At 45.1% G+C, this 24052-nt stretch overlaps 1 protein-coding gene across 1 annotated transcript in view; it reads left to right on the top strand.

Moving 5' to 3' along the window:
• The window catches only part of LOC129854464 (protein naked cuticle homolog 1-like), a 46511-nt gene that overhangs the window by 16268 nt on the left and 6191 nt on the right, over positions 1–24052 (top strand). Inside the window, exons 4-7 of the mRNA XM_055921530.1 lie at positions 13522–13579; positions 19981–20087; positions 20252–20347; positions 21845–21992. Coding sequence (XP_055777505.1) covers positions 13522–13579; positions 19981–20087; positions 20252–20347; positions 21845–21992 — 409 coding nt within the window. The remainder of the gene's footprint in view (positions 1–13521; positions 13580–19980; positions 20088–20251; positions 20348–21844; positions 21993–24052) is intronic.

Consider the following 24052-nt stretch of genomic DNA (forward strand, 5'->3'; position numbering starts at 1 on the left):
CCAACTGACAGCTAACCCTGACCACTAGTTCTGGTTAGAGCTATGACTAGAAACCCTTAAACCTGCCACTGGCACCAGAGTGCTCTCTGGAGTTGGAAGTGGTTATTTCTGCCCCTGTGTTTATTTGCTAAGTTGAGAAGTTGTCTGTAATTAGAAAGAATGTTTGTGTAAAGTTTTTAAAGTTGAACATGTGAGATTGTTTTTACGTAGTTACATATGATGTGGACTAGGGAGGGTGTCTGGACTGGGTTGAAAAAGTCCTCATATAGGCTCCAATAAAGTCTGTGTGGTCTAAGGTGTGGTGACTGTCTTTCAGGTCTCTGGGTTCCTTCTCTTGTCAACCTTAGAAAAGTGTTCACCTAAACCTTATTCCACCTTTGTCCTAGGTTTAAAAACAAGACACAGCTATCTGGAAGTGGCTGTGAATGGTCCCTTTAGATAATGGCTTGGGACATTGAAAGAAGGGCAGTCAGAGCAGATGTAGGCCCAGATGTCATTTCCTGACAAGATAGAGAACAGAGGTGTGTTTAGCTGGATATCTCCCCAGTGCTCTGTCTGTGGTAAGAGGCTGAAGTGCCTGTCACTTTCTACTTCCCCTGAGGGCTATAGACCCCCCCCCTCCCACATTCTGAACCAGTGTCTGAACCCACACATACCCCTACAGCACCGTCTCCTAAACCAACTCATGATACTTCAACTAATTACCCAGACTTCATAGACACACTGTGTCAAGCCCTCTGGAACGCATACAGCTCTCGCTTTCTGCTGCTTCTTGGCACTATAGCTAGATGGTTCCAAAGAGCTCCATAATTTCTTGTGTGGAGGTGAGAGCTATGTGATTGCAGTTTTAACCGCCCAGGCCCTCAGACAGAGATGTAGGTGTAACACTTTCTCTGCTGCCTATACGGCTCCTATCCTCTCCCCTCATCTCTTCCATTCTTTAGAAATGTGCTTCACTTCACTCTGCATTCAAAGACAAGGGCTATAACATAGTGATTTGCTACTCTTGGCAGACTGGGCCACCTGTAAATCAAGGCCAAGTGACAAGCGGCCTCCAATCCTGGCTCCCCCTGGGAATGGAGGCTTTCTCCCAGAGAGGGTTCATCATAGTGGCTGGGCTGGCTGGCGGAGAATGTGTTCGAGAGAGAGCGTGAAGAACAAACACCATTGTAAATACAACCCATATTTATGTTTATTTATCTTCCCTTTTGTACTATTTGCACATCGTTACAACATTGTACATAGCCATAATGACATTTGAATTGTCTCTGTTCCTTTGACATGTTTGTGTAATGTTTACTGTTCATCTATTTCACATGCTTTGGCAATGTAAACATATGTTTCCCATGCCAATAAAGCCCATTGAATTGAGAGAGAGAGAAGTCCACCTGGCGTTCATATGGTCTATCTACTGTATCTCCATGAACCCCTTCTCTGCTGCTGGGCTGGGGGAAACCAACCACAGAATAACATGAGCTTTAAAGACCCTTGATCAAGCAGCCATTTTCTCCTCTCTGAGACACTCGTTTGATAAACAGCCTGATAAAATCTAATTGCTGTGGTTACATATTTTTCAAAGCCCTAATAAATACCTTGCTTTATGCCTTGAGAAACAGGCAGGTTACAGTGGCGTGTGTTGCCCAAGGGGTTAGCAAGCTAGCAGAGCTGTAAAATATTATCTTTGCAGGTGTAAAGGTTTTGTAAATGGGTCATTAAAGCGTTGGCTATCTTCACACATGAACCACGAAGAGGGAAGGAGGGAGATCAGCATGTTTCTGAAGTACAGAAATGAGGGCTGTAAATCTCCACTAATATTCTACTGAGCCTTTTAGGGGGAAGCCTTTGATGTGGATGAGGTAATGTGACCAGCAATGTTTGCAATGTTAATCTGACTTGGTGAAAATGAATGGTGGGCAGGTCGTGTACAATCACACTATAAGAGCCAGTCATTAGAGGAGGAGTCTTCTGGGGGGCTGTCAACAGAGCTGGATTCACGCAGACGGGCACACATGCAAGCAGGCATGCCAACGCTCATGCACACACGCACACACAATTTTCTCTCTCCAGGCCCATGAGTTAAATCTGGGATCCAAAGGCATCACATTCAGCAATGTTATATTATGCAGTTGGTCTGCACAGACACCAAATGTCACTAAACATACCAGCATGAATCCATGAAGTTGGACACCACAGCTCCTCCAATCACAGGGCTTTTTCTCCCTTCCCAGTGTTGAGAGCTGTGTGTGTGTGACCTGTCCAGTTAACTAGAGATAAGATGGTAAGCCCACTGGCATGCATCCTTCCAGGCCTCTCCACCTCTCCTAACCAGCCCAGCGTAGCCATCACAGAGCCCTGGTGCTGCTCACTGCATACCATACACATCATAAGGCAGCTTCCTCCAACCTGACTGGCTGACTGACTGCTGACGAATCCCCAGCCTGTGGCAATAATTTCCTTCCTGGGTCACAGGCAGGAAGGGAAGACAAGTGGGTGTGCTGTGAGTGAGCAGTGTCAGGTGTGGGGCCGCAGAGTCTGCACCGTAACATCGCCGACTGCAATGAAGGTGTCTGGTCCTCTGCTCCTTCAGAAGCGTCCAATTAGCCACCGTTATCCTCCGACCGTCTGGCATGGGGTTTCAAACTGGCAACCTGGAGTTCAGTCAGTGAGTTGTTATGGTCCAGTTAGAGTTCAAGGAAACATTCTTTGTTTCCTTGAAGAGGGTTTTTTCTGATCAGGCTGGACTTGGCTCACAAGTTGAAAAGAACCTCAAGATCAAACCTCGGATTGCCTTGACATGCTTTGATCTCAGCGAAAAACGTTCAGTTGTGTATCAAATAGCATTGTAAAAGAAAACAGATATGTCTCTTTTCTTGGCATGTCAAACGGCCTCTCCTCTGCTTTTATGCAGTTATGCATAATAAAGATCTATGATGTTGGAGTCCGTCCAAGTATCTATGATTTGAGGGAACCAAAGAAATACCTCAAAGTAGCATCAGATGTTTTGGCCCGAGAGGATAGGCTCTTCACAGTTGAACAACAGAACAGGTCTCTCTGGTTCTGGCTCATAGTTCTACATGCAGACACCTACATTATGTTTACTCAACACGCGCACACACGCACACAGAGATGGCTGTTGATCTAAAAGATGTGTTGCACAATAATTGTCTCTCTGCTTTCTCCTCCGTGGTAGATGTGTCTTTGTCTCCTGCCAGGTTCGCTACGGTATATGATTATCTGAGATCTTAATTTCATGTGTGCAAACCGATCCTTATCGAAGCCATGCTTAGAGGCAGTGCTCCGTTCACTACCTCACAACAACACTTTCTATCTTGGAACCATTTCAAAACGTCGTGTTTTGTCGGTACGTGCCGCCCAGTCTGACTGTGGCTGTTAAATGTCGGGTAGTGACAAGTGAGGAGGAGGAGCAGTTCACATGAAGAACTGAAGCTGAGTCTTGGGTCATGTTCATTATGGCAACAGAAAACACAAATTTGCATTTATTATTGGACAAGTCCATGTAGTTCCACCCCATTTGACTCAGTTTTCAACCTAGTTCTAAGCTGCTGTCTGGTGTCTGATGCTTTCTGTTTTTGAAAACAGTACTACACAATTAAAAGGGTCATTGCACTTTTACCTCTCTGATCCAGATCCCCCTTCTCAAGGATATAGTCACAGCACCAGACCCAAACCTTTGAACCAGCCTCCGGAGTGTCTCAGCTTACTCTGTTGGGGGCGGAGAGGGGATGGGCATTTCCTCTCAAGAGGTCCTGCTCCTGTAACACTACACCTTAAGCTCATTTTCAGCCCTAAAACCAATATACTTTTTGTTGTTTTAGTTCGGCAATGTCTTGGCTTTAAAAACAAGCAGTTTTAGTTGATTTCTTTCATTTATGAATTTTATTTATTTATATATATATTTAATTATTTATTTCAGATGTTAGCAATGGTGTGGTTTTCTAGGTTATTCATAACCCTGTCTCTGACATGTGGCCATGGCTGAGAGGAGCTTAGTTGTTGTAGACCGATATCACCCGGACAATTTTTACACTTAAAACCCCTTTCCTTTTTTAAAACCTGGGCTCCTGAATGGTGCAGCAGTCTAAGGCACTGCATCCCAGTGCTAGAGGTGTCACTACAGACATCCTGGTTCGAATCCAGGCTGTATCACAACCGGCCATGATTTGGAGTCCCATAGGGCGGCGCACAATTTGCCCAGCGTCGTCTGGGTTTGGCCGGTGTAGGCCATCGTTGTAAATAAGAATTTGTTCTTAACCTGTCTAGGATCAGCGTGGCGCTAGCGGCACACCCCCCCCCCCCCCACTGAAAAACCAGTGCCGCGAAATTCAAAAAAAATATTTTTTTTAAATATTTAACTTTCACACATTAAAGTCCAATACAGCTAATGAAAGACACAGATCTTATGAATCCAGTCAACATTTCCGATTTTTAAAATGTTTTACAGGGAAGACACAATATGTAAAGATGTACATCTATTACCTAAAAACACATTAGCATAATCCACCATCTTTTATTTGTCCACCAACACCAGTAGCCATCACCAATTCGGCTAAACTAAGATATTTATAGCCCCTAACCAACAAAAAAACTCATTAGATGACAGTCTGATAACATATTTATGGTATGGGATAGGTTTTGTTAGAAAAAAGTGCATATTTCAGGTATATGGCATAGTTTACAATTGCACCCACCATCACAAATGGACTAGAATAATTACAATGAGCAACGTGTTTACCTAACTACTAATCATCAAACATTTCGTAAAAATACACAGCATACACGAATCGAAAGACACAGATCCTGTGAATACAGACAATATTTCAGATTTTCTAAGTGTCTTACAGCGAAAACACAATAAATCGTTATATTAGCTTAGCACATAGCAATTAGCAGCCCAGCATTGATTCTAGCCAAAGTGAGCGATAAAAGTCAACATCGCCAAAAGATATTAATTTTTTCACTAACCTTCTCAGAATTCTTCCGATGACACTCCTGTAACATCACATTACAACATGCATATACAGTTTGATCGAAAATGTTTATATTTAGCCACCAAAATCATGGTTAGACAATGTGAAATGTAGACAAGCTGGTAAAGAAAACGTCCTTGCGCCACTTAGACAGTGATCTACTCTTATACATAAATACTCATAAACGTGACTAAAAAATATAGGGTGGACAGGGATTGATAGACAATTTAATTCTTAATACAATTGCGTTATTACATTTTTTAATTTATCCTTACTTTTCAATACAGTTTGCGCCAAGCGAAGCTACGTCAAAAAACATGGCGTCCTAAGCCACTAAAATGTTTCGACAGAAACACGATTTATCATAATAAAAATGTCCTACCTTGAGCTGTTCTTCCATCAGTATCTTGGGCAAAGGATCCTTTCTTGGGAGAAATCGTCTTTTGGTGGAAAGCTGTCCTCTTGCCATGTGGAAATGTCAACTACGTTCGGGATGAACTGAAAAGCGTGCCCAACTTTTCACATCGTTGCAAAAATAAATGTCCCAAAATCGCACTAAACGGATATAAATTGCTATAAAACGCTTTAAATTAACTACTTTGTGATGTTTGTAACTCCTATAACGAGTGAAAAGATGACCGGAGAAATATAACAGGCTAAACTAACGCTTGGAACAGGAGAGGGTCGGTGTCTTCCACGCGCGTTACGCAGCAAGAAAAGACTTGCTAGCTAAAGGTTTTTTTCATTTGTAGGGCCTGTGAACGAGCAATCGAGCCCGTTGGAATCGTCATCACGTAAAGGCATCCAGGGGAAGACGTAAGAAGTGTCCGTATAGTCATAGCAACGACAGTGCCCGTTTAAATGACTTCAGAAAAGTGGCCAACGTTTCTCAAATCTGACTCCATGTCAGGGAAATTGCTGTAGAATGGGCTCTGTTCCACTTAGAGACAAAATTTCAACTCCTATAGAAACTATAGACTGTTTTCTATCCAATAATAATAATAATATGCATATTGTACGATCAAGGATTTTGTGGGAAGCCGTTTAAAAAATTAGCCACATTAGCATAAATAGTCTAAACAGCGCCCCCATCCCCAACAGGTTAACTGACTTACCTAGTTAAATAAAGGTTACATTTCCTCTTGGTTTTGGGTGAGGCCTATGGGCTGTGATCCTCTGTGTCTCTCTGTCAAAAGGACCAAGCAGGCCTAACTGACACAGAACCAGAACGACATGGCCACCAACCATTCCCTCATCCCTCTCTTGTCTTCCTCGCTCTGTTTTTCTTCCTCGCTCTGTTTTTCTTCCTCGCTCTGTTGTCTTCCTCACGTTCCCTAAATGGCCATCCATGTGTTTCCCTCCCTGCTCGGCATCGTGGGCCTGTCTTGCTCCAGTGTAAGACCTGAAGGTGTTCTCCAGTTCCTGCACTGCCTGGGAGAGGAGAGCAGAGAGCAGCGGGAGGCACCCAACCCAACGCTTCAGTCTCATAATGAGATTTTTCCTGGGTTTTGAAGAAGTGCCAGTAACTAGTAACACTGCTCCAACCCAACACTGCTCCCGAGGCCTCCACCGAGCCCTGCGCCCTGGCTGGCTGGCTCACGTTCAGGTGGAGCTGTCGTCGGCCGCCCGCTTAAATTGTCAGCCGCCTGTGTTGGGTGGAGGTAGACAGCGTAGAGACCAGGGCCTTGTAGGACTTTCCACAACCCCACACTTACACACGTGAACACACATATGGTAGTTACACACGCACTCAAACACTGAATGCGCTCGCAACCACACGGTCACACACATAAACACACACGCACATGTAATTACACACACACACACACACACACACACACACACACACACACACACACACACACACACACACACACACACGGCCCAGTCTGTCTGTGAACACAGTGCCTGGGTAAAGCTGGCGGGCCCCCATGGCAACCTCATGCCCTAACTTGCCAAACTTCAGTCAGTCTATGATTTGCTTTTCACCCCTGCAGTCAGTGGTGCCTTGGCTCTCTTGGCTCACTTAAACTCTCAATATAACCAATGTTAGTTCTTAAAAATATTATTATTTGTAAATACGTAAATCTGGGTTTTCCTTTATTTTCCCTTATTCATATCCATATTAATGTGTTTCATTGCCGTTGGTCCGCCATTTTGATTCAAAGGCCAAATCAAACAACCCTAGTAGACGGAGCGGGCAACCTGTCCACTACTGGTGTAGCTAGCTGGGATGCTGTAATGCAGCACAGTCACACTGTGTTCCTGTCTTATGCTGCTCTAGGAATAAATCACTTTCTGTGAAGGGGCTTTAACAACTTTAAAACACACTGGGGCCATACAATCCTCCATCCTCCAAGCCCAGAAGAGAAGACGCTCTGAAGGGTCTGGCTCCTGTTGAAAGCAAAATGCTTTAAACTTTGGTTTCCACAGAACATTAAACATCATGTCTGGAAAATTGTTTTTGGTGGTTCCAAGCGTTGGAGGAAAGAGGCTTGTTCATTTGCTTACAGCCTTTCATGATACTCTGAAGCTCTGGCGTAGCACCCAAATACGTTCTGCAGAGCTGGGAAAGTGACACTTCACTGTAGTCTTCGTAAAACCTTCATAAACACTCCATAACACCAGTCGTGAACACACAGGAAAAAAAGCCGAAAGACCTTTACACGTACAGTATCACGCAATGTTCATCTGAGCAATTCATTCTCCTCAACTATTTCTCAAATGAGCAGCTGGGCCTTCACTTTTTTGTTTTGTTCTATAGAGTTAGACCAGGGAAGCACATTTGATTAGCATATATAGTATGGAAGACGGTTACTGAAGGTATGAAAGATCCAGGAAGATGCAGTGTTCATTGAGGTCTACTTGAGATGATCAAAGTGGTGCAGCTCTTGGCCTTGTCCCTGACTCTGTTTGCCTTAAGCTGCACTCCTATTGTGACCCTTGACCCCACATAGGACAAAGGTCACCAGGCAGGCCTGTGATTGGCTCATTGGCATGACACGACAGGTCAAGATGGATGGCTCTTTTAAGGTCAGCTCATTACCATGCTTATAGCCAGTGTAAAACACGGTCATTGAAGATAAAGAATAAAGGTTGACTGAACAAAAGATGCTATCACTGAAGAACATTTTAAGAATAGTATACATTCTTCTTTGATAACGTCACTTGTGTATTGAAGCCCACATTGGCCCTGAAGCTGAGAGGATGAAACAACTTTGAAGTGTGAATTTAAAAAAATCAGTAAGCATCCTGTGTGAAATCTATTGAGCCAGCCAAGAATCCATCAATGAACAAAAACAAGTCCTAAACCTTTTTTAGAACCCCCTTAAAGAGGACAGAGGTCACTAGTCAGTATCCCCATTCCCTAATCCTCAAACGTGGGAGCTGTGGGGTCCCAAGGAAGAAAAGAGCAGTCAGTCCCACAGTAGAGAAGGGTGAGGGCCTGAGGGGTGCGGGCCTGGGCCAGGTCCTCCATTGATCTAAATGGAGATGCTGAGGTGGCAGGGAGGCGCTGAAGACAATGGAGTGCTCAGTGTGTCACCACCAGAGTCAGAAGTGAGGTTCAGGGGATTAAACTTCATTCTCATAGCGCTGAAAAAAGCTGATCCAGCCCTCTGCCTGCCTGGTGAGGACCTGAGCCTCACTGAAAGAGAGGGAAGGGAGATGGAGGGGGGAGATGGGGTGGGGTGTGGAGTGTGAGGGGCGGAGTGTGAGGGGGATGGAGTGTGACGGGGGGTGGAGATGGAGGGAGATGGAGGGGAGGGGGGAGATGGAGTGAGAGGCAGGGGAGGGAGAGGGGAGGGAGATGGAGGGAGAGAAACAAGGGAGAGAGTGAGAGAGAGGAACAATGGCGTGAGAGAGAGGAACAATGGCGTGAGAGAGAGGAACAATGGCGTGAGAGAGAGGAACAATGGCGTGAGAGAGGGGAACAATGGCGTGAGAGAGAGGAACAATGGCGTGAGAGAGAGGAACAATGGCGTGAGAGAGAGAGGAACAATGGCGTGAGAGAGAGGAACAATGGAGTGAGAGAGGAACAATGGAGTGAGAGAGAGAGAAACAATGGAGTGAGAGAGAGAGAAACAATGGAGTGAGAGAGAGAGAAACAATGGAGTGAGAGAGAGAGAAACAATGGAGTGAGAGAGAGAGAAACAATGGAGTGAGAGAGAGAGAAACAATGGAGTGAGAGAGAGAGAAACAATGGAGTGAGAGAGAGAGAAACAATGGAGTGAGAGAGAGAGAAACAATGGAGTGAGAGAGAGAGAAACAATGGAGTGAGAGAGAGAGAAACAATGGAGTGAGAGAGAGAGAAACAATGGAGTGAGAGAGAGAGAAACAATGGAGTGAGAGAGAGAGAAACAATGGAGTGAGAGAGATAAACAATGGAGTGAGAGAGAGATAAACAATGGAGTGAGAGAGAGATAAACAATGGAGTGAGAGAGAGATAAACAATGGAGTGAGAGAGAAACAAGGTGGAGAGAGAGAGAAACAAGAGTGGGCGGGAGAGAGAAACGAGAGGGAGGGAGAGGGAGTGAGAGAAAGAAATGAGAGCGAGGGAGTGAGAGAAAGAAACGAGAGCGAGGGAGTGAGAGAAAGAAACGAGAGCGAGGGAGTGAGAGAAAGAAACGAGAGCGAGGGAGTGAGTGAGAGAAATGAGAGGGGGGCGAGAGAGGGAGTGAGAGCACTGAAAAAAATAATCTGGGGGTTTTACTGAATGTATAAAAACATTAAGCAGAGATGCCAAGAGCAGATCCCAGAGTAACCCCAGCATACTAATACTGTTGCCATCCATCAACACAGACAACAACCAATTAGCACATTCCTCTTTCTCCTGTTCTCATGTTCTTGGCTAATCCCTCCATTTTGTGTCATTAATCAAAAACAGAAAATGTGCTTGACTCAATACTGTGCGTGTGTGATAGAGAGAGAGAGTGTGTGTGTGCTTTGAGAGTTTGGTTGGAGGGATGTTGCTCATTGTAACTAAAACCCAGCCGCCTTCATTGTTTGATTTCAGAGCATTAACCCTGGTGAGAGAGGCTGGAAGAATGTTGATTGAGGGGTGATTTGTCTGGGGGCGGGGTTTATGGAAGGAGGCTGTGGCCTGGGCTGGGTCCTGGGCTGGAGTTACTGTACAGGCCTGGACCTTAATTGTGAAGAGTACTGTAGACCTGGAGCTCTGTGGCTGTGGTGCCAATGCTGGCTGCAGTACTACTGACAATTAAGTTGTCAGCTGGCGCTCCAGAGCCGCCCTCCTCTGACCTGCAGAACTCTGCCTGACCTGCAGAGATAGTTCTGACGCCACTCAGGGACAGCCATCTGACTGCAGCTCTTTCTCTCTCTCTGTCTCCGTCTGTCTCTCACACTCACACACATACACACACACGCGCTACACAATACAGTTTAATCTGTACTACATTCAGAGCCCCCCGCTGAGGATCTGTAAATACAAGGCATTCAGAAATGCGTTACAGATGTGTGCTGGCAGCAGGATTTCAGCAGCGTTGAGATATTCAGGTCTCTGAGTGTGTTCTTGTTGGACAGGGATATCTTTTAAAGCAGCGTACACATGGAGAGCCTCTCCTGTTACTTACCCTGTCTGCTGCAGACTGCTCTGCTGGCTGCCTCTCAAAGGCAAAGCAGGGGCTGAGCGCCTAAGCAGCAACACAACACCGCTTCATATAACTCTCTCCCCACCGTCCCACCTCCCCACCACCCACTCCCCTCCTATCTCGATCTCCACTCTCAATCTTTCCACACAGTCGGTGTCTGATTTTTATCTCCTGGGCTGGCTTCTTTTGGGCCTGACCAAATTCGTCTGGGTCAGGCCTAGTTTAAATAGCAGGCTGGTAAGGTTTCAGCTCAGAGGGAGAGAGAGGAACCTGGCTACATCCTGAGGAGGTTTTAATGATTCAGACAGCCTCAGTCAAGCTGTTTCCCAACTGGCACCCTACTCCATATTTAGTGTGCTTTAGTCAGTCAGTCAGTCAGTGATGTGGTGTACACTCCTCCTGAGGGGCCACCCCACTGGGTACACTGCAGAGCTGCTCTACTAGGCTGACTGGGCTAGGATCACACCAGCTGAACTCTACCTCTCTACTGGATTAAACCCAAATCCCTCCTACATCTTCTCACTCTCATAAATCCCCCTCTTTAACACAGAGGGGAGAGACACTGAGAGAGCGATACAGAGAGGGGGGAGCGATACAGAGAGGGGAGAGACTGAGAGAGCGATACAGAGAGGGGGGGGGGCGATACAGAGAGGGGGGAGACACTGAGAGAGCAATACAGAGAGGGGGGGGGGCGATACAGAGAGAGGGGGGGGGCGATACAGAGAGGGGGGAGAGACACTGAGAGAGCGATACAGAGAGGGGGGGGGAGCGATACAGAGAGGGGGGGGGGGATACAGAGAGGGGAGAGACACTGAGAGAGCGATACAGAGAGGGGGGGGGGGGCGATACAGAGAGGGGGGGGGCGATACAGAGAGGAGGGGAGCGATACAGAGAAGGGGAGAGACACTGAGAGAGCGATACAGAGAGGGGGGGAGCGATACAGAGAGGGGGGGGCGATACAGAGAGAGGGGAGAGACACTGAGAGAGCGATACAGAGAGGGGGGGGGCGATACAGAGAGGGGGGGGGCGATACAGAGAGAGGGGAGAGACACTGAGAGAGCGATACAGAGAGGGGGGGGGCGATACAGAGGGGGGGGGGGGGGGGGGGTGATACAGAGAGGGGGGAGAGACACTGAGAGCTAGTAGCTCCACATAGACTAGATCAAGCAGCTCAGGTGTTGTTTTAGTGGTTTTTGATTTGAGTGCTGTGTTTATCATGTAGTTACTATGTCTCTGGGTGTATATCTGTGTAGGCGTACGGTATGAGAGTGTTTTCAGTAGTATATATGTCAATGCCAGAGAGAGAGCTTTTTCTGATGTGTGTGTGTGAAAGAGAACTCTCAGATCAGGGGTGTGTGAAAGAGAACTCTCAGATCAGGGGTGTGTGAAAGAGAACTCTCAGATCAGGGGTGTGTGAAAGAGAACTCTCAGATCAGGGGTGTGTGAAAGAGAACTCTCAGATCAGGGGTGTGTGAAAGAGAACTCTCAGATCAGGGGTGTGTGAAAGAGAACTCTCAGATCAGGGGTGTGTGAAAGAGAACTCTCAGATCAGGGGTGTGTGAAAGAGAACTCTCAGATCAGGGGTGTGTGAAAGAGAACTCTCAGATCAGGGGTGTGTGAAAGAGAACTCTCAGATCAGGGGTGTGTGAAAGAGAACTCTCAGATCAGGGGTGTGTGAAAGAGAACTCTCAGATCAGGGGTGTGTGAAAGAGAACTCTCAGATCAGGGGTGTGTGAAAGAGAACTCTCAGATCAGGGGTGTGTGAAAGAGAACTCTCAGATCAGGGGTGTGTGAAAGAGAACTCTCAGATCAGGGGTGTGTGAAAGAGAACTCTCAGATCAGGGGTGTGTGAAAGAGAACTCTCAGATCAGGGGTGTGTGTGCAAACGAGAACTCTCAGATCAGGGGTGTGTGTGCAAACGAGAACTCTCAGATCAGGGGTGTGTGTGCAAACGAGAACTCTCAGATCAGGGGTGTGTGTGCAAACGAGAACTCTCAGATCAGGGGTGTGTGTGCAAACGAGAACTCTCAGATCAGGGGTGTGTGTGCAAACGAGAACTCTCAGATCAGGGGTGTGTGTGCAAACGAGAACTCTCAGATCAGGGGTGTGTGTGCAAACGAGAACTCTCAGATCAGGGGTGTGTGTGCAAACGAGAACTCTCAGATCAGGGGTGTGTGTGCAAACGAGAACTCTCAGATCAGGGGTGTGTGTGCAAACGAGAACTCTCAGATCAGGGGTGTGTGTGCGAACGAGAACTCTCAGGGGTGTGTGTGTGTAATGGTTATTGGGCCAGATGACTGTCATGCCACAGACACCTGAGTTGGCATTTTGCATGGTTAAGCCCTGTGCTCACATATCACGCAGTCCTATTGGTATGCACTCACAGACACGGCTGCCAGGAGAGGAGAGGGGCACGGGTCGGGTGGACTGAATCCCACCAGCGTATCGCTACCCCCAATGACGATAGACCCCGTCATGAAAATAACCTCACAGACAACCCCACAGGATTCCCCACAGGAAGAGTGTAATTGTGACCAGTGATTGAGACCGTTCTTTGACTAACTCCAGTACTGTGTATCAGTGGCAGTCAGTCATACGCTCACTCTGTTTAGATTCTTCAATTACAGTACTGTCTTCTCTAACTTTATGGTTCTGCTCAGCTTCATCTCACAAACAAGCTCTAAATATATAGAGCTGAATACTGTCATTTGGATTTAGCCATGCCAGGATGTATTGGCGGCTCTAATGTAGATCTCCAGTGTCTATCTAGAATACTTTGTTTATATGGTGACTGTACTCTTCCTCTCTACTTCCTCTACAAACATGGAAATAAACTGTAGCTAAATCTGTGGAATATATATTTGTTGTGCATGGTCTGTGACAAATGCACTACAATAAATGTGTCTCTGTTCCTCTTTCTCCAGGATGTGTTGGACAAGGCGTGTGCAGAGGGGATCAGTGATGAACATTACCGTTTAGAAGGTAGGACCCCCTCCCTCCCCTCTCAAATGTGCTGATGAGGTGGATGTATGGAATCCCTCCCCCAGTCCCTCTCTCGCCCTTTACCTTCTCCTATCCTCCCCCTTTCTCTCACCTGGCCTTCCCCTCCCCCTCTGTGCTTTGCAATTCACCTCCATCTATTCTGTTTTCCTCCTGTGTGGTGTGATCCTGCATTAAGAAATCAGTGAGGAAAGGCATCCCCCTTCATCTGAACTGAGCTGGAAAAGAGCACCAGACCTCTGTGCTACCTAACTGGCAGCATGGGAGAGTAGGATGGGACCAGCCCAGACCTCTGTTGTGCTACCTAACTGGCAGCATGGGAGAGTAGGATGGGACCAGCCCAGATCTCTGTTGTGCTACCTAACTGGCATCATGGGAGAGTAGGATGGGACCAGCCCAGAGCTCTGTTGTGCTACCTAACTGGCAGCATGGGAGAGTGGGATGGGACCAGCCCAGACCTCTGTTGTGCTACCTAACTGGCAGCATGGGAGAGTAGGATGGGACCAGCCCAGAGCTCTGTTGTGCTACCTAACTGGCAGCATGGGAGAGTAGGATGGGACCAGCCCAGACCTCTGTTGTGCTACCTAACTGGCAGCATGGGAGAGTAGGATGGGACCAGCCCAGAGCTCTGTTGTGCTACCTAACTGGCAGCATGGGTGAGTGGGATGGGACCAGCCCAGAGCTCTGTTGTGCTACCTAACTGGCAGCATGGGAGAGTAGGATGGGACCAGCCCAGAGCTCTGTTGTGCTACCTAACTGGCAGCATGGGAGAGTGGGATGGGACCAGCCCAGAGCTCTGTTGTGCTACCTAACTGGCAGCATGGGAGAGTAGGATGGGACCAGCCCAGAGCTCTGTTGTGCTACCTAACTGGCAGCATGGGAGAGTAGGATGGGACCAGCCCAGAGCTCTGTTGTGCTACCTAACTGGCAGCATAGGAGAGTAGGATAGGACCAGCCCAGAGCTCTGTTGTGCTACCTAACTGGCAGCATGGGAGAGTGGGATGGGACCAGCCCAGAGCTCTGTTGTGCTACCTAACTGGCAGCATGGGAGAGTGGGATGGGACAAGCCCAGATATGTGGGTCAGGATGTCTCGGCTGGCTAGTTTTGTTGTTGAGTTGAGCTGGTTTATTTTAAGGGGTGGGCCAGGTATGCTTTGGTCCTCATAATGTTGCAATATCGAATCCCCGAGCTGACAAGGTAAAAACCGGTCGTTCTGCCCCTGAACAAGGTAGTTAACCCACTGTTCCTAGGCTGTCATTGAAAATAAGAATTTGTTCTTAAAACCTCTTGACGCTAGGGGGCAGATTTCTTTTTTTTAAAATAACGTTCGAAAAGGAAACGGACTATTTCTCAGGTCCAGATCGTAGAATATGCATATAATTTACAGATTAGGATAGAAAACACTCCAACGTTTCCAAAACTGTCAAAATGTTGTCTGTGAGTATAACAAAACTGATTCTGCAGGTGAAAGCCTGAGGAAATCTAACCCGGAAGTGATTTTTTTATTTTTTTATCTGTGTTTCCTTGCCCGTCTTTCTTCCATTTAAAGGGGTATCAATAAGATTCCTTTTCCAATGGCTTCCTCAGGCTGTGACCAGGCTTTAGACATAGTTTCAGGCTTTTATTTTGGAAAATGAGAGAGATTTTCAAAACTAGTCAGGTGTCCTTTGATTACTTCATGCGAGCGAGAGGGGTAGCTCTCCATTTTTTTTCTCTCTTTTATTGAATAGGTTACGGTCCGGTTTAAATATTATCGATTATGTTTGTTAAAAACAACCTGAGGATTGATTATAAAAAAACATTTGACATGTTTCTACGAACACTACGGATACTTTTTGGAATTTTTGTCGAACGGAACGAGGCTTTGGTTTTCTGAACATAACGCGCAACCTAAATGGCGTTTTGTTTGTTATAAAAGTAATATTTATCGAACAAAAATAAAATTTATTGTGTAACTGGGAGTCTCGTGAGTGCAAACATCCGAAGATTATCAAAGGTAAGCGATTAATTTTATTGCTTTTCTGACTTTCGTGACCATGCTAATTTGGTGCTAGCTGTTCTAGCATTGATTGATACACTCACAAAAGCTTGGATTGCTTTCGCTGCAAAGCATATTTTCAAAATCTGACACGATAGGTGGATTAACAACAAGCTAAGATGTGTTTTGTTATATTTCACTTGTGACTGCATGATTATATATATTTTTAGTAATATTTTGCGCCCTGCAATTCAGCGGTTGTTTAGAAAGATTATCCCGCTAAAGGGATCCGTAGCGCAGAGAAGTTAACTGACTTGCCTAGTTAAATAAAGGTAAAATAAAAATATCCACATACAAGTACCTTAACTTCTTCCAGCTGAAATCCCGTTAACGGGATCGATTTGACAACAGCCAGTGAAAGTGCAGGGCGCCAAATTCAAACAACAGAAATCTCATAATTAAAATTCCTCAAACATACAAGTATTATACACCATTTTAAAGATAAACTTGTTGTTAATCCCACCACGGTGTCCGATTTCAAAAAGGCTTTACGATGAAAGCACACCAGCTGACTATGTTAGGTCAGCACCTAGTCACAGAAAAACACAGCCACAGAGTCACAAAAAGCAGAAATAGAGATAAAATGAATCACTAACCTTTGATGATCTTCATCAAATGGCACTCAGAGGAGTTCATGTTACACAATACATGTATGTTTTGTTCGATAAAGTTCATATTTATATCCGAAAATCTCAGTTTACATTGGCGCGTTATGTTCAGTAATGTTTTGCAGCCAAAACATCCAGTGATTTTGCAGAGAGCCACATCAATTTATAGGAATACTCATCATAAACGTTGATAAAAGATACAAGTGTTATGCATGGAATTAAAGATATACATCTCCTTAATGCAACCGCTGTGTCAGATTTCAAAAAAAACTTTATGGCAAAAGCACACCATGCGATAATCTGAGTACAGCGCTCAGCCACCATACAGATACCCACCATGTTGTGGAGTCAACAAAAGTCAGAAATAGCATTATAAATATTAATTTACCTTTGATGATCTTCATCGGAATGCACTCCCAGGAATCCTAGTTCCACAAATGTTCATTTTGTTCGATAAAGTCCATAATTTATGTCAAAGTACCTCCTTTTCGTTTGCTCGTTTAGTCCAGTAATCCAAATGCACAACGCGCAAGCACTAAGTCCAGACGAAAAGTCAAAAAAGTTCTATTACAGTTCGTAGAAACATGTCAAACGATGTATAGAATCAATCTTTAGGATGTTTTTATCATAAATCTTCAATAATGTTTCAACCGGACAATTCCTTTGTCTTTAGAATTGAAAAGGAACAGAGCTCGCTCTCACGGCCGCGCGCCTGACTTAGCTCATGGCGTTCTGCCAGACACCTGGTTCAAACAGCTCTTATTCGCCCCCCCCTTCACAGTAGAAGCCTGACACAAGGTTCTAAAGACTGTTGACATCTAGTGGAAGCCTTAGGAAGTGCAATCAGACCAAATTTACACTAACTTGGATAGACAAAGACTTGAAAACCTACAAATCTCAGATTTCCCACTTCCTGGTTTGTTTTTTTTCTCAGGTTTTTGCCTGCCATATGAGTTATGTTATACTCACAGACATCATTCAAACAGTTTTAGAACCTTCAGAGTGTTTTCTATCCAAATCTACTAATAGTACGCATATCTTAGCTTCTGAGCTTGAGTAGCAGGCAGTTTACTCTGGGCACGCTTTTCATCCGAACGTGAAAATAGCGCCCCTGGCCATAAGAAGTTAAGACCTGGTGAAAAGCACTATAAATACAACCTATTATAGAACATGTAATTATGATAACGTTAGATGACCATTCACACCACACCGTGTTCATTTCAAAATCCCTCCCTGTGTCTGCTTAGGAGCCATCTTGCTTCCTTTCTCTTCCCCTCATTCTCAGAAGACTAGACACACCATGATTCTCTTACAGACTCTCAGTACTATTTGTGATACATTTCAGTCAGAACTTATGAGAGACAACTTATTATCAAAGTAGTTCTTGATTACCGTTTGGTGCAATTCTTCTTTAGACTTGGAGGTTCACTAACAGATTTCTTAAATCACATTTAAACTTGAATGGAAGCCGTTATGGAGCATTCCGGCTTTTTGATTCTTTATAACCCAGGAATGAAAGTGGTTTGTTGAAGGGGAAAAGGACAGACATAGAGAGCCAGAGAGAGGTTACAGATGAACGTTAGACCAAAGCACATATAAAAGCTTGTCTTTCCTCAGGGCTTCAGTAAGCATTTTCAAATGAGGTTGTGAGGATTAAAAAATAACTTGCTGGCAAAATTGCAAAGAGGGATGAAGCAAAAGGGATCCAAGATGGTAGTGTGTTTTGACTCTTCGTATCTTGCAGTTACATCCTCCGTGCCTTTTCAAATGTAGTTTTCACAAGGCCGTTAAGTGAGGCTTAGAAGTTCCAATCAGCTGTATAAACCTGTATCTCTGTGTCTGGTCACACTTGCTTGACTCTCAGACCAACCACACAGAGATGAAAGCTGAGAGTGTGTGACAGCGGTCGTGTGTGTGTGTGTGTGTGATGGCAGGGCTGTTGGATCAGGCATGATGGCATAGTGAGAGTGCCAGTCCCTCCTCCCCCTCCCTTCAGATCACCAGCATATAGTTCCACCCATAAAGAGCAGGCTGACTGTATTTCAGTGACGAGGGGGCAGAGTCTGAGAGGGAGATAGCAGATTATGTCTACATAGGGAATAGGGTGCCCTCTGGGACATAGCCTACAGTATTCCTCCGGGCCTTTTCATTAGCCTGGAGATGAGCATCACCATCTCCACATTGGGCTTGTTACCCAACAGATTTTCCCCCTCGATTGGCACAATGGTACCTTTGAGCATCTGTGATGATCAAAAGACAGGGTTATTTTTTCCTCCTCCAAAAAGTTTTTGCTCCCCAGGACGCTGCCTTTCATTGTGCCTGCAGCCGAGGGGACGGGAGACGGGACAGACATGTTCCTCTCTCTTTGATCTGCTTGGATACGGAGGAAAGAGAACGAGGCTGTTGTGTCTGTCTGCTCCTTTGGCGACCACAACAAACGCTGTTTCAGATTTGACTTGGCTTAATTAATTCGTGATTCTGTTTTACAGCCGGCTGGTCTGATCCTCGGCCAAAAGGTTTGAGAATGGAACTTCAAAGTGCAACAGGGGGGAGGAGGTTGGGGGGGAGCTGAGCTGTGTGTGTGTATGCGTGCTCAGTAACCCAACCATCTCCTGATCCTGATTGGTTGGGCAAGAGCACAAGCAAAACCAAATGGCCACCAACTGCGTCCCAATGAAATGGCACCCTATTCCGTAAATAGCTCACTACTTGGACCCATGGAGTGACTATGTGTATTCATGGCCTCTGCCCGTGGCCTATCAGTCTCTTTTTCATTTGTAGTACCCAGGTCTGAAACATCTCAGAGGTTTTAGTTGGATTAGGATGTGATGAGAGGATATGAAAGGACTGTGACATGTTACAGTAGGAGATGTTGGTGGGCTGACACACTATAAGGGTTTGATACTGTAGTTGGGGCCTACTGTTGATGAGGATGTGCGTAGCGGTGGAATAGGATGTGTGTGTGACAGACGAGGTGAGGCCTCCCTATGGGCGCTGTGTGTCTGAGCTATATGTCTGCAAGCTATAATACTCAGTGAAACATCCAGCATTATGAGCTCAGCTACAGTGGGCACAGAGACCGAGGCAGGGCTCCCATGGGGTTCTTTGATGTTCAGATCAGATGATGTTCCCACTTTAGAATGTAGTATCTTAAGCCACATTATACAGTAGCATCATGTCCTGTTCTTGGCATGTAGGGCATGTTATGTCTGTTCAGTTCCATGTTCTATTCATCCACCTCCTCTCCCATTCCTGGGGCTATGCTAGCACTTTCCCATGGCAATGATTTGCATCCAAGCCCCGAAGTATTTTGTGTCTGTGCCTTATGCTTATTTATACACTTGATTCTTGACATAGCTTACTGTAATATATCTACTGCTGTACATATCTACTGCTGTACATATCTACTGCTGTACATATCTACTGCTATACATATCTACTGCTATACATATCATTCTTAGTTGATCTTGTGTACATTCTCCTGGTGTACATACATATAGTTTGGCATTTGATTACTGCTACAGTGCTATTTGGGTTGTTAATCAGATTCGTCCCGCCGTTATTGATTTCTTGTCTTTTTTGTATTTTCTTTCCTTACATTTTATTTGACATTTTATTGCATTGTTAGGAGCTAGTAACATTAGCATTTCGCTGCACCTGCTACAATATCTGCTAAACTGTGTACGCGACCAGTAAACTTGTATTTGATCATTTGGTTGCGTGTGTGTTCTTACAGTGGCTCTGCCCCCGGAGAAGACGGTGGACAGTTGCTGTGTGGAGGAGAAGATGCAGGGGAGAGCGAGCCAGGCGCCCACAGGCACACAGAAACAGCTCCAGTTTGAAGTGAGTGTGAAGTTGAACTGTGAACCACCAACATGGACCATTTATTAGTGCTTCTGGGAAAAACTAGAGCGACAATATAATACTCTTTCAGGGATGGAATGAAGGCACACTTGCACACAGTCGTGAATGTATTGATACTTATATTGCAATGCGATTCGTTTCAGGAGCTTGAGTGTGCCGTCTCTGTAGAGGAAGACAACAGACAGGAGTGGACGTTCACGCTGTATGATTTTGACAACAATGGCAAGGTCACCAGAGAGGTAAGGGTTCAAACATATTTTATATTCAAACATACTCTAACACATAACAGGGCACTTTCCTTTTCTTTACCCGCTCATGATCTTTTCCTCTTTCAATCTAATACACACATACACATACATAGACTAAGTGAGACACAATCAGATGAAGTTACATTCATCCATTTCAATAATACAACCACTAGGAACCAAAGAGACATTTTCCTTCCCAGCGATAGATACCTAGTGGCGGGCTGCTGCCTTGTAAAGATCTGAGCAGTGCAGTCAGAGAGGTCTGTATTTTTGGAGAGCTGAGTTGAAATGGTGTGAAGAGACTGAAGCTGTCCTCTGTGTGGTGGGATGGTTGGATCTCCAGTTTCTTTGGCATCGCCCATGGCCCCGCGGCACATGAGACGGCAGGCGGCAGCTCACACAAAAAGAAGAAGAAGAAGGAAATAGCTTTCTTCTCCAGCTCCCTTTCTTTATTTCTTGAGACGTATGAAAAAATGGAAACTAAAAATGACATAGGAGGCTTTTTTATGTCTTAGCGTTTGAAACGGTATCTGGAGCTAGTCCCCAAAGAGCTCATAATAGGCCTTTATGTTGCATTCAGAGAGAGGCAAGGCAATAGGAATGCAGGCATTTGGACGTTTTAGAGGAGCAAGAGCAGAAGCTAGGCTAACAGGCCCAAAAAGGTCTGAATTTCTGAGTGGCTTTGTAAGCCCCTTTTCTTGGCAGTGACAGTCCAGGGAACATTAGTAGAAATGCAGTAATTACCTTCAGAGGGAAAATGCTAACAAGACTTGAAATATGTATAATAAAACATACTATGTTTTTGATACATCTGTGGATGTTCATGTTGCTCTCTTCCTAAACAGACTTTTAAAGACTTAAGCGAGTGCAGATGTCTGCTCTGTGCTCACTGACTTTGTGTGGATGTTATTCGGCCTTTCTGTCTCCTACAGGATTTTCCCTTTTATTTTCTCTCTTTCTTATTCTGTCTGTCTGACTCTTAGCCCTGAGGCAAAGGTCTGTGCTATGGCCCTTAGCTACTCAACTCTTTCAAAGAGCGAGAAAGAGAGAGATACTGGGAGGGAGATAATACTTTTAAAAGCTCTTAATTGAACCACTGCCAAAGTTACACTAACCACCATAAAAAGCCTACAGAGGGAAAGGGTAATGAAGGCTCTATCTATTAAGAGCAGAGCTGCTATAGAGTGGGTTGTGCATCAGTTCATCTTTTAGCACTTCTCCTCCCACCTCCCAGACATATCTTGTCATGCATTTATCCCATCTTTGTACTCCCTCTTTGTACTCCCTGCCTGATCACTTTACAGGGAGAACACTGAAAATAAAACAGCTGACAACTATGCATGTTCTTCTCTTCATCTCCTGTTTGCCTGTAACATGCTAGACAGACTACAGTAACTGAGTTGTCGGCTGTGCACTAACTCAGACCCCCTCTCTCTCTCTCTCTTTCTCTCTCTTTCTCTCTCTCTTTTTTTTCTCCTCCCCCCTCAGGACATCACCAGCCTGCTCCACACCATCTATGAGGTGGTGGACACGTCGGTCAACCATTCCCCCAGCAGCAGCAAGACACTGCGGGTCAAGCTCTCCGTGGCCCCCGACTCCAGCCAGCGCTGGCGGAGCTGCACTCAGGGCCCCGCAGGTAACCACAGGGCTGGGAGAAGGGGGAGATAGAGGGGGAGGAGAGAGAGCGGTGTTCTTTGGGCTCCCCTACTTGACTGTTCTGCTGTCAGCACATCCAGAGTCTTGTTTATTGTCATGCGGAAAGGCACCTGCTTCAGGCATGTCAGACTCCTCTCTCTCTCACTCTCTGCCTATCTCTCTGGCACAATGGGGTTCATTTTTAATGATGGGAGTAGTGACAGAGCTGAGAACCCCCCAGTGCCTTCAAATACTCTGAAAGAAACCTTAAGAGATGCACCAACTCCTTTTGATATCCACAACCATTTTATTTTTCTCCAAAGTGTTTCTTCTTCTCCCTCACCCCCCACTTCTCAGAGCTGTCGGTAAAATATAGCTACATTCAATGTAACTTTTCTAACTGACGACTTGGTAAACAAGTATTGAGAATAAATAAAAAATTGCTATAAAATATGATGCCCTGTTTGTTTATCTGTTGTTGGGGCTATTTATAACGTCAAGCGATTCAAAAGAAGCAGGCTTTGAAAACGAACCATTAACTGGCTGTCTTCATGCTAATTTCAAACCACAACATATCTCACTTCATTAATAAACTCTGGGTTATATATACAGTACCAGTCAAAAGTTTGGACACAACTACTCATTCCAGGGTTTTCCTTTATTTTTACTATTTCTACATTGTAGAATCATAGTGAAGACATCAAAACTATGAAATAACACATATGGAATCATGTAGTCACCAAAGAAGTGTTAAACAAATTAAAATATAGTTTATATTTGAGATTCTTCAAATAGCCACCCTTTGCCTTGATGACAGCTTTGCACATTCTCTCAACCAGCTTCATGTGGTAGTCACCTGGAATGCTTTTCAATTAACAGGTGTGCCTTGTTAAAAGTACAATTGTGGAATTTCTTTCCTTCATAATGCGTTTGAGCCAATCAGTTGTGTTGTGACAAGGTAGGGGTGGTATGCAGAAGATAGCCCTATTTGGTACAAGACCAAGTCCATATTATGGCAAGAACAGCTCAAATAAGCAAAGAGAAACGACAGTCCATCATTACTTTAAGACATGGTCAGTCAACCCGGGAAAATGTCAAGAACTTTGAAAGTTTCTTTAAGTGCAGACGCAAAAAACATCAAGCGCTATGATGAAACTGGCTCTCATGAGGACCACCACAGGAAAGGAAAACCCAGAGTTACCTCTTCTGCGGAGGATAAGTTCATTAGAGTTAACAGCCTCAGAAAGAGTTCAAGTAATAGACACATCTCAACATCAACTGTTCAGAGGAGACTGCGTGAATCAGGCCTTCATGGTTGAATTGTTGCAAAGAAACCACTACTAAAGGACACCAATGAGAAGAGACTTGCTTGGGCCAAGAAAAACGAGCAATTGACATTAGACTGGTGGAAACCTGTCCTTTGGTCTGATGAGTCCAAATTTGAGATTTTTGGTTCCAACCGCTGTCTGTTTGTGAGATGCAGAGTGAACAGATGATCTCTGCATGTGTGGTTCCCACCGTAAAGCATGGAGGAAGATGTGTGGGGGTGCTATGTTGGTGACACTGTCTGTGATTTTATTTTGAATGCAAGGCACACTTAACCAGCATAGATACCACAGTATTCTGTAGCATTACACAATCCCATCTGGTTTGCGCTTAGTGGGACTATCATTTGTTTTTCAACAGGACCATGACCCAACACACCTCCAGGCTATGTAAGGGCTATTTGTCCAAGAAGAAGAGTGATGGAGTGCTGCATCAGATGACCTGGCCTCCACAATCACCAGACCTCAACCCAATTGAGATGGTTTGGGATGAGTTGGACAGAGTGCAGAGTGAAGGAAAGGCAGCCAACAAGTGCTTAGCATATGCTGGAACTCCTTCGAGACTGTTGGAAAAACATTCCAGGTGAAGCTGGTTGAGAGAATGCCAGGGATGTGCAAAGCTGTCATCAAAGAAAAAGGTTGCCACTTTGAAGAATCGCAAATATATTTAAATTTGTTTAACACTTTTTTTGGTTCTACATGATTCCATATGTGTTATTTCATAGTTTTAATGTCT

The sequence above is a fragment of the Salvelinus fontinalis genome, chromosome 4 (genome assembly GCF_029448725.1).
Source record: "Salvelinus fontinalis isolate EN_2023a chromosome 4, ASM2944872v1, whole genome shotgun sequence".
In the NCBI taxonomy this organism is placed as follows: domain Eukaryota; kingdom Metazoa; phylum Chordata; class Actinopteri; order Salmoniformes; family Salmonidae; genus Salvelinus; species Salvelinus fontinalis.